At 33.3% G+C, this 12,274-nt stretch overlaps 1 protein-coding gene across 7 annotated transcripts in view; it reads left to right on the top strand.

Moving 5' to 3' along the window:
- Positions 1-12,274, top strand: part of Mp (collagen XV/XVIII-type protein multiplexin) — a 1,493,071-nt gene that overhangs the window by 1,470,231 nt on the left and 10,566 nt on the right. For all 7 annotated transcript variants that reach the window (XM_072537153.1, XM_072537150.1, XM_072537151.1 and 4 more), the window contains one exon: positions 2,982-3,311. In XM_072537153.1, the coding sequence (XP_072393254.1) occupies positions 2,982-3,311 (330 nt within the window). The remainder of the gene's footprint in view (positions 1-2,981; positions 3,312-12,274) is intronic.

The raw sequence follows: 12,274 nt of genomic DNA, 5'->3' as shown, positions 1-12,274 counted from the left end.
ATGCATTGACATTGTGGTAGGTCGCGATACGTCGGATAACATAACACCAGTCAGTTCTTTCTTTTTATATCATTCAAGATCACTTTACACATAATTTATATAACAATATAATGCGTGAGTGTGTTATGTTTCAAACTTATTATAAAATTACGAATGTAAACCAGCGTTTGTTATACTAACCCACTTAAAACGTAAGTAAACGTCTAAATTTAAGTCTTACTTCCAACGAGTCAGCTGATCTATGTTTATTCGTGCATGATATTCCTACTGTAGTTTTACCTTTGACTTTAGCTTTACTTCGATATTTTCTTTTGCGTTCAAAATTGCAGCTGATTGTTTTACCCTCTTATAAAATGTTGCCGGAATGGCAACTATTTTTTTTCCACTGTAAAATGGTACCTATATACTTAAAATTAAAAAAAATAAAATTTCCCAAATAGATTGGTTCAAAGTATTTGTCTTAACAAAGCTTACACTCTTAATAATTGTTGCCATATTAAATTATTAGATATCGACAATAAAATTTCAGAATTGAGAATTGTATAATTACAGACCGAAAACTAAATATCTTGAGCGGTACCCCTGCCCTGCGGTCTCTGGCTAAGTACATAACATTTTTAATGGAAATACCGCAACGTTGCCAGTTACTACCTGCATCTAAGGATATTTCTTATTTCGGACATGGCAATTCATTACCGCCTGATAATTTTCTAGCTTGGTAGCACTGGACCGGTCTCTGAAAGAATTGCCCATCGCATCGGATGAATATGGATGAATGTATAGGTTTTGGAGCGTCATCCGCCAGGTCATTAGTACATTCGCGCATTGCGTAAGTAAAAACAAAAAGCGCCAAGTGGACAAGAGATTGAGAATAAACATTTATTAACTTTTTAAATAAAGAAAAATTCATTCAAAAGGAATTTGGAAAAGGGGAAAAGGAAAAATTGAAGGAAATATCTACTACATTGAATACGTTAGTGGGAGGGCGGGAAGGCAGTGCTCCTAGCGCCTTCCTATCACAGCCGCCCCTTCCTGGGTACATACCGGCAGAACTGCTATAACACACCCCTTTAAAACAAACATTTAACAAATGGTCATTTGATGGAAAAATAATTTGATGTACTACTTAAGCTCTATGCATAAAAAGGGAAACAAAAAAGACCCCAATAATTATAGTAATATGCGTCACACTTTCTGCGGGTAAGTTGTAGGAAAATCTTTAAAGAAAGTACGAAGGAACAGCTGCAAACTTCAGAAGAGCAGAGTAGCTTTTGTTTCGGACACTCATGTACTGATAATATATTTTCTATTATAATGCACATTGCACATTGTATTCGTGAATCTCCGAAAGGTTAATGATGGTGTCCGAGTCAACAACCTGTGGAAAGCAATGGAAAATCACGGAGTAGATAATATCTACATAAAATTCACTAATCACTAATTACCGTCAAATCACTTTATAAGACAATGGATGTAGAATAAAAGTCGAGCAAAACTACTCAGAACCATTTAAAGTCGATAAAGGTCTTATACAAAGATGCTACCGGTCACCGACCTTATTTAAACTTTATATGGACTAAAAAACTGAAAGTGGGCAGATGGGAGTAAAAATTAACAACAACTATATCCATAGCTTTTTATTTGCCGTTGATCAAATAATTTTATGAATATAAATACTTGGGAGTAACTTTAACAAAAACTGGACCAGATGAACCGGATAAAATAAATAATAAAATAAAGAAAAGAAAGACAGTAACACGACAATTACACTCGATTATATGGTGCGATGATATTACAAGCAAAACTAAGCGCCAAATATTTAAGACAGTAGTGGAAATCTGCTCACCGCATTGCTCAGAGACGTGGGTGACAAATAAAATAACGGAAAACAGAATAAATGCAATGGAAATGATGTTTTGGGGAAGAGGCTGCAGATTAACACTAATGGACAAAGCGAGAAATGAACGAGTTAGAGAAATAATGAATGTGAAAGAGGCACTAAATGACGAAAAAGAAATACGAAAATTACTCGTATGGATATATGCTAAGAATGAATAAGACAGGAATACGGCTGAGAACTTATAAATGGAAACCAAATAAAAGGAGGAAACGAGGACGTCCGAGATTAAGATTACAGTGGAATGAGCAAATAAAAACTGCAATGTAAACAGGAGACCTCACTGAAGAAGATATATATATATATATATATATATATATATATATATATATATATATATATATATATATATATATATATATATATATGACAAGAAAAACTGGCGATTGGGATAAACTGCAAACAGAATATTCTGGGTAAACAATAAGTGATTTTAAATTTTCTGCGTTAACCAAAAATAATTTTTATACCCTTAATTTTAAAACAAAAGCGTTGCACATAAACAGCATAAAATAACAGCGATAATATTATACCGTTTTGCGTAAGTCTCACGCGTTTTTTAGATTATTTCGATTTACTCGAGCATTTATTTTTGTTGTAATGTTCTCACGCACAGCCTCACATTTATTTAAAATCCTCGCAAACGATTCCAAGCCATCTACGTTTCAAAACTGTAAAAGAGATAAGCTAAATTAAAAACATTTTGTGCACTGTAGCGTTGCTGTAGTTCGGGTGGAAAAGGGACTTATTTTGCTACACAACCATGGGGTTAATCATTGTGTTTTGGGAGTGAGTTTGATAATAATACATTTCTGCAGTGGTGGGGTATTTAGGAAATACCCTGCACAGCCTATTTAGTATTATTCGGAATTCAGGTTAGGATCTTATGCTAGGTGAAACGAATTTATTTTCGTAATTTCTTATCTGAGAAAGATTTTCCTCAAGTAAATACTGTGTCTTAAGTGTGATATTGGTGATAAATTCTGTGAAAATATAATACTGCAATAACCACACGTATCTCTATTTATTATTCTTTAAATGAAATATTATCTTTGTGTATAATTGTTTCTTTTTTGAATTTTAGGGCTGAAATCTTCAACGGCGACGGTGGAGCATTCCCACATCCTCCCAGAATATACTCGTTCAGCGGCAAAAATGTTCTATCCGACTTTTCATGGCCTAACAAAGCCGTCTGGCACGGGGCTCTTTTGACCGGTGAGCGAGCCTTAGACACATCGTGCGATGCCTGGCATACGGCCTCTAAAGAAAAAGTCGGACTGGCCGGCAGTCTTAAGGGGCCAAGACTCTTGGAACAAGCGCCCTATTCTTGCGATAAAAGACTTATTTTACTTTGCATCGAAGCTACGACGGAGCAGTTTGTGCAGAGAAGAAGGAGAAGCGTTTATGAAGAGAGGTAAGCATTATTTTATATATATATATATATATATATATATATATATATATATATATATACATATATATATATATATATATATATATATATATATATATATATATATATATATTTATGCGAAAATGGTATATAAACTATAAATGGATATTGAGGTCTTTAGAACATGCGCGATTTTTCGAGCACGACAGAACAGCCGAAGTACTCGAAATAGAGCAAGTGTTTTAAAGACCAGTTATCCACGAATACTTTACGCTATTGGTAACCTTTGAAATCATGTATTATTACTACAAAAAAATTGAAATAAAAGCTAATAATGTAAAATGGTTGAATTTGTTATGCACATCAGTATACCTTTCGTTGTTATGGAAATGAGAAAAACAAAAATTAATTTGCAATCTGTCACATAAGATTAATTATTATTACTGATTGTATATTGCTTAAATATGAGTTCTAACATTGATTACTTAAATAGTAAAGCAGAATCGCGGTTAATAGCGCAAAAATATGAAGACGCTTGTAAAAAAGGATTCGACAAGTTCATTAAATGGATGGAAGAGCAAACGGTAACAGATATAGATGAACGAGATGTGCTTGCTTACCTTCAGAAAATGTCGGAACAGTACAAGCCGTCGACTATGTGGGCTATCCATTCGAAATTGCAAGGTATGTTGAGAATAAACAAAGGGGCCGATTTAAAATCATTTGTGAAAGTGCATGCATTCATGAAGGCAATTAGAAATACTGACGTGACCAAGAAGGCGTATTTATTCAAGGAAGACGATTTGCGGATGCTTCGGACATGACGTATTTATTTTTGAAGGTGGTATTTGCCATTTGCTGCATCATTGGCTCATAACATCAAAGAAGAAGAAAGCATATTGCTTATTACTATCTGACCATCTAAGACTGTGATGGCTCGACATTTGACAGTTGCTGATAGGTGTGCGTTTGGTCAAAAAGTATTTATTATTGCGCCCCAAAAATGTAGGAAAAAAAAGGGGAGTTAACTCATCAAGTAGTTGGTATTAATACATTTGACTCATGTCTCTTGCAAACTGCACGTTATCTAGAATTAGACGATCCTGATAAATACACAAAACATGCGTTTTGACGTGCATTATCATGCTACAATTATGGCGAATAGTTGCATGACAATAGACCAAATCCAACGATAAGTAGGATGGAAATCGGCAGCTGCGGTGACTGGTTACGTTGAAGAGAGTACTACCAATGAGAAGAATGTTTCAAACATTATTAGGAGTGCCATTATTAGAAGTACAACCTCATTGGCTTCCGAGAATGTCGATAGTATTAATTTGAACAGCATTTCCGCTGATTTAGGAAATTTAGGAAAAAAGGAAGTATAAATAATGTAAACAATACCAACTGTACTTTTCATATTCATTTAAAAGGTTAAGATTTTTAAATATTTGTTATATACTCCTGTCAAGTCAGATCAATATTTAAAACTGTTGATGCTGCCATGGTAACTTTAAAACATGAGCCTTTTTGAAAGTTATCTTTGTGTATAATGTACGATGAGACGTACATTAAATAAGCAAAATGGGATAGCTTAACCTGGTAGCTGCGGTAGGGTGGCTGGAAGCTGGCCTATTCATACGGACAATCCGGACTTCCCCAGAATATTCTAAGTATTCATTGACAATTATAGCATGGTGGGGACGCCTGTTATTGTCCATAAAAATAAAACTAGGTCCTATGAATGGCGCAAATGATACCACATGCTCATCTCAAATGGTTATTATATACCATGATTGTATCACAGAATCTCTATCCATAAGAATTGAATTAAGTCAGTAAGGGCATCTGAACTTATACCGGCCTAAACCATAACTCAGCCTCCTCGATAGGTTATTCTGTCGGCAATATTGCATTCGGAAAATAATATAAAATTTATGTGGCCCAAGTCCATAGTTTTAGGTTACACGGATTGATACATACCTTTTACTGAAAAGAAAATCACTGACTTTACAATCTGAAGAGTCAAGGGAAATTATAACAGAAGACTTTAAAGCATCGGAGAGTATTTTCGCAAATGGAAACTTCTGTTAAAACTCCAGTTTTAGCCACAAAAAATATCAAAATACCTGGGCGTGGCTCTTAATAGAAGTTTATCCTTTAGAGAACATCTAAGAAAAACTGCAGAAAAATTCAAAACAAGAAACAATATCATTCAAAAACTATGCGTCACGATCCAGGGAGCATTTGTTTCTACTTTGAGCTCGTCTGCTTAGAGTCTTGTTTATTCATTGCCAGTGTAATGTGCTTCAGTTTGGCTAAATACTCGTATTGTATATAAAATAGATACTCAAATAAATAACACTATCGCAATGGTTGCTGGTGTTATTAATCCATCCACCACACATTGGCTACCCCTTTTAAGTCACATACCACCTCCTTAAATTGGATGAATAAATGGCCTAACAAGTAGTAGGCTAAAAAAATTATGATAATCATCTATTATAAATCTGCTAATCGATTCAGACTTGGATGGTAGCCAATCATAGCCGACTCCGTTCAAGACGATCACCAACAAAAATTGCAAAGATAGACAATATTTATATGTGTTTCATAGATTATGAAAAGGCGTTCGACCTAGTAAATCACACCCAAACTCATGTGCACCAGGGGTGTGTTAAACGTTTATTCTGAAGAAGTGTTCCACAGCGTGCTACAAAACATTCACGAAGGCATTAAAATTAACGAAAGGCTGATCAACAACTTAAAATATGCCGTTGATACTATCATCCTGGTGGACACTCCAGAAGGGCTTCAACGACTCTTAGATGCAGTAGCAGAAGAAGGCGAATCATTTGGTCTTAAAATCAACACCAGTAAAACGAAAGCAATGGTAGCAAACGTCCAAATCTACAAGCTGATATTTAAATTTATAAGACCCCTATTCCAACTCAAATTTATAATACTTCAATAAATTTAAATACCTTCACTCATGGATAACCAAAGATATAGACCCGGAAGTCGAATCCCGAGCTCGAATTGAATACTCAAGATTTGCATTCCTTAAAATGAAACACCTTTTGACCAATACAACTCTTTCCCTGAATACTAGGTATTGATTTGTAAAAACATACATATATTCTATTCTTTTATATGGGACAGAGACATGGACAATTAATCTAAGTGCTACAAGAAAGTTAAAGACCTGACTCCACAAAATAATGTCGACAGACAACGTCACGAACGAGGCACTATTTCATAAAATAGAACATGGCAGAGAAATTCTTAACATTATCTAGGACATTATCAAGAAGCGCAAAGCCAGTTATTTGGACATGTGAACCGGGGAAGATATTATGAGCTCATAACGCTCTTACAAACATAAGAGAGTGAACGGGACTCGATACCCAATCCTTATTAACATCCGTAGAGGATAGAGAAAGATTTGTCAGAATTGTTGCCAACGTTTAAAAATGAAGAAGATTCAATATAATTATTTTATCCATAAGCTAAAAAGTTCTTTCTGTTCATCAAATTATCAATCCATTTTTCGATGATTTTTATAGGTATTGCTTGCACCTCCACAGAAAATAAGAATAAGGAATTTAAATGATAACTATTATTATGATAACCATAATAAACTTTAAAAGATGATTTAAAAACAAAGAAATATAGTAAGTTAGGAAGGTATATCTCGAAAAATTAATGTTTATGAAACCACAAAGTCCCATATAACTAAATAATTTAATTATTTCCCATCTTCCAATTTCAGTTGAAAGCATGTTCTGTATAAATATCGTTGAAGTTGTTTGTATATTTTTAAAAGTCAATACATTTTATATCAGTCGACTATACTCGAACAATATCAAATATTTTTCTAGCAAAAACGCTTCTATAAAATTTGCAAACGTTGTAGTTGATTCTAAAATAGTAAAGAGAATACCAATCAAATATTCAAACACGAAAATATATTCAACTCGGTTTAAGCACGTGACCAATAAATACAAAATTGTATGTATAAAAACTCCAAAGGTATAAAACTGGGAGCGAATAAAAGGGAACTGTTTGAATATTTGAAAACATGTTTTTTTCTACTTATTCCATAATACACATCTTTGTGTGTGTGTGTGTTTATATACAGGGTGAGTCATGAGGAACTTTACATACTTCTACCATATGTAGAGTCCCTCAGGGAACATATCATGTGGCCACTAAAAAATGTCAACTCCTCTTCTTTATTAATTAACAGGGTGATTTGTGTAATTGACCATTTATTTCATTTTACTGTAGTGTTTATACGGCTCATTTGATTTTTTTAATTTTTGCATGATACAGTACACTACTATCAAGCATTCGACTGGTATTAGCTAAACTAAAAAATTCCAGGACTGGCTTTGGAAAAATTAATTTAGGGATTCGTATTAAATATTACACCCTGTAGAAATTTTTTTTAAAATGCAATAAGTGATTTTCAAACTACATAAATAGCCAATGAAGACGACATATGCGACAATGTTGTCGCACTTTTATTAAATTTTTAGTGAACGATCAAATCTTACCAAAAATAGAGCAACCATAATGAAGTATCAAATTATAAGGTATTAATTTAAACAAATGTTATAAATTTCAAACATTTTAATTAAAATGAGTTCCTACAACATAATCTAATACGTAGAAAATTAACATCTTTACTGTCACTTTGTATTATCTCTACGATAGAATCAATTGTTTTTCAATTTTAAATTTTTACTCATAGATCGTATTGGGGCATTATTTTCGATAAATAATAAATTAAATTGATTAAAAAGTCAAACCTCTTGTATGTGTTAGTTTTTGTTGATTGTAAATGATTAAAATTTTATGTCAAATAATAATACATTGCATCAACTGTACTAAATAAAAATAAATCTAAAAAAGTTTAAAATGAAGGTTGGCGTTGACCGTTTGACGTTTCTTGATATTTTATACCCATTGTCATTATTGTCATTATCAATTGTTATTTATGTGTACACGAATACATATTTCTTCTGTCATATCTACGTTAAGTACATTGTGTTAGTTTTGGTAGAGCTTTTGTTACTTTCGTTCAAAATGCCACATCAGTTTTCGACCACAGAATATGCAGACATAATATTTGTTTATGGATTCTGTAATGGGAATGGTAGGGCTGCTAGTAGAGAATATCGCAGGAGATTTCCTAATCGTCGAACTCCCAGTCATCCAACATTTGGGTCAGTTTTTAATTATTTGCGAGAAAATGGCACTTTTCCTAGTGGAACAACAGAGCGACATGTAGATGAAGCGCAGGAAGATGACATTATGGACTCCGTTACTATGAACCCTACAATAAGCACTAGACAAGTAAGTCGAGAACTCAATGTTACTCAATCAAAAGTAAGTAGAGTCTTACAAAAAAATAATCTATACCCATATTACATTTAAATGGTTCAGCGACTACATGCTGGAGATGAGATCGATAGGTTGGAATTTTGTAGATGGATTAACAATAATCGACCAACGCTATACTGGACACTATTTACAGATGAAGCCCAATTTACCAGAGACGGGATAAATAATTCACGAAATTCACATGTGTGGGCAGAAGAAAATCCCCATGCTATTCGAGAACGTCGTTCTCAGTTAAGGTTTTCGGTTAACGTGTGGATTGGTGTCATAAATAACCAATTAGTAGGTCCTCACTTTTTTGATGGTCCTTTAACAGGGCAGGTCTATTTGAACTTTCTACAAAATATTTTGCCGAATTTGCTTGCCAACGCGAACGTTGGCAAGGGACGCGAACTATCCGAGGGATGTATTTTCAGCATGATGGGGCACCCCCACACTTTTTACTGGCAGTGAGACAACATCTCAATAATGTTTATGGCAATAGGTGGATAGGACGTGCAGGTCCTATTTCGTGGCCTTCAAGATCCCCTGATTTCAATCCCGTTGATTACCATATTTGGGGACGATTGAAGCAACTAGTTTACGCAGTGAATATTAATAACCGACAACAATTAATTAATAGAATTATACATTGTTGTAATACTATTAGAAACGATCCCCAGAGTATCCGTAATCCAATACGTCAATTAAAAATTCGGCAACAAAAATGTGTACAGGCTGCAGGGTTCCATTTCGAAAATCTATTTTGAATTATTTTTATTTTGTTACCATTATTGTATCTTTTCCAGTTCTAATTTATGGGTTTATCATGACTATGTACATATTTTTAGTTTTTTTTTTTAAATTGTTCTTCGTTATTGTTAGTAGTTACTGTTTTTTGTTGTGCAGTGACTCAGTTTATCATTTCAATTAAAATGTTTGAAATTTATAACATTTGTTTAAATTAATACCTTATAATTTGATACTTCATTATGGTTGTTCTATTTTTGGTAAGATTTGATCGTTCACTAAAAAGTTAATAAAAGTGCGACAACATTGTCGCATATGTCGTTTTCATTGGCTATTTATGTAGTTTGAAAATCACTTATTGCATTTTAAAAAAAAATTATACAGGGTGTAATATTTAATACGAATCCCTAAATTAATTTTTCCAAAGTTAGTCCTGGAATTTTTTAGTTTAGCTAATACCAGTCGAATGCTTGATAGTAGTGTACTGTATCATGCAAAAATTTAAAAAATCAAATGAGCCGTATAAACACTACAGTAAAATGAAATAAATGGTCAATTACACAAATCACCCTGTTAATTAATAAAGAAGAGGAGTTGACATTTTTTAGTGGCCACATGATATGCTCCCTGAGGGACTCTACATATGGTAGAAGTATGTAAAGTTCCTCATGACTCACCCTGTATACACAGTGCTATCTTTGCCCCCTCGTATCTTTTGAACAGTTATACTTATAATAGTGAAATTTGGAGGGAGATAATAAACAGACGTAGGCTTCTCTACTAGCTATAACAGGTGACGTAATAGTGACAGATGACGTTACAGTGCCACTGTGACAGATAATTTTAAATAAGACCTTATGGCAAGAACTCGTTTGAAAGGTATTGAAAAAAAAAATTCAACCATACTTATTTTATTTGAGGTTAAGCTCATTTTGATGAATAAATTAAATAAATACTAAAATTCCTCCGCTAAATAAACTAAATACTAAATAAGACCTCCGCCTCTGTATACTTGTCAAAAAGTTGACGTTTTTCAATTCTCTAATTGTTTTTACGTCAACGTCAATTAGATTAAGACTTGTAGTAGGTATTGTGGGAATTAAAAATAGTTCAGCGATCGGCAAGTTTTTGCTAGCCCGTTGTAAAGAAACCCTAAAAGTATGAACAATAAGATACCTAAAAAGCGAAGAAAACAAGAAATACAAAAATGAGACGAAGTGTTTCAAATTAATAAAAAGTAACTTACCCAACTAAAGGGGTTATAATTCTACCAACAAAGATGGAAACTGTAAACATTGGACGTAACTTAGATCTAACCATCGAGCAAAAAGACAAAAGAGGGAATGTAAAGGGAGTGGGGGCAAAAATATTGTTAGACAGGAAGTGCCATCTTGAAAGGCCAAATTAAACAAGGAAAGAGAGTCTTTCCTTGTTTAAGAAATCAAATTTAGTTGGGTTATGTTATTTGTGTCTCAACTGTCACATGAAATCTTATTTATATTGAAGTTTTTTAACAATTGTTTCACATTTTAGGCTGTTATCGTTAATATTTAATTAAAATTTTCTCGTCTAAGACACATTCTAAAAACTATTTTGTAGCTACTGTTAATAAGTGTCGGAAAATTTAAATTTGGCGCATTCGCATTTCCGGATATAAGAGGCCACTTTTTTGGTCGCCTTTTCATAACGATTAGATTCCCTCTTTTGTCTTTTTGCTCGATGGATCTAACTGAGAAAATGGAATAAACGTCGCGTCGGGACAAATGTATTTGTTAAAGGTCTTTACTTGTTCTTCAGTTTTAATGCTCTTGTTCACTGATTTGCATCTTATGGGCTCTGTTGATGATGTTATGGTCTCACTACTTCTATGATGATATTTATTTCATATAAAGTACGGTGTCAACGGTCGCTGTATATCAAAGCATCCTGTACATTACTAGTGTTAAGTAAATACCTGTGTCTACATCGAAATTACCCGTTAGAAGTGTATGTTGGAAATTGTTTAAACGCCCTCGAGCTGCACGCACGCATCCATTTACCGTAGAAAGTCTCCATGAATCCCGAAGTACTTTTTACTTTTCACGGCGGTTTTTTAAAAGACTTCCTTTTTGTTTAATATTCCATTGCTACCTCGGGCTAATAGCATTGTTGAAAGTGTGCTGGCTTTTTTCCTTTCGGGCACTGTCTTCAATAAAACTTTTTAACCAGGATTTAAATTGCTCGCAGATTTTCGAATAAAATGCCACTGTCAGCGATAACAAAAAACGTAAGATTCACTTTTGATATACAAATCTGATAGAAAACATATATAGAAATGCTCACCGAAAATAAAATGGGGCGAAAATCTTTATCAGTACGATAATAATTTTTTTGTGCGAATTTTTATTTTGCAAAGTTATGAGTTGAAATTGTGTATATGTATGTGAAAAATTTGGTACGGAAACAAGGTTATCAGCCACAGAATGTTTTATTTATGTTTAAAGATATTTTTTGTTCTTGTTTGTTACTTTTTTTAGATATTTGTGTAAATCACTGAAGTTAAACTAATTTATATTTCTACTTTTACATCTTTAATAAAATTTATTAGTAGTTTTAAGGTTTCTCTATTAGCAATTGACCAAATGTGTGATAGACTTAACAGACGCAAATATTTCAGTTCAATAAGAGTTTAAACTAATTTATTAGATTTTTCTAAATATTAATTGCATCCAAAGAAAATATGGTTAAGATCTCTGTAAGAACTTATATTACAACTGCATGATAGTGCAAGTAATATTTTAAACTTAAATAAATACGCTGAGAATTGACCATGATTCGTTTTTAGGCGAAATAGACTTGCCGAGAAGAAT

This window comes from Diabrotica undecimpunctata, chromosome 7 (assembly GCF_040954645.1).
Source record: "Diabrotica undecimpunctata isolate CICGRU chromosome 7, icDiaUnde3, whole genome shotgun sequence".
NCBI classification, from domain to species: Eukaryota; Metazoa; Arthropoda; class Insecta; order Coleoptera; family Chrysomelidae; genus Diabrotica; species Diabrotica undecimpunctata.
This window is presented reverse-complemented; position numbering and strand designations above follow the sequence as displayed.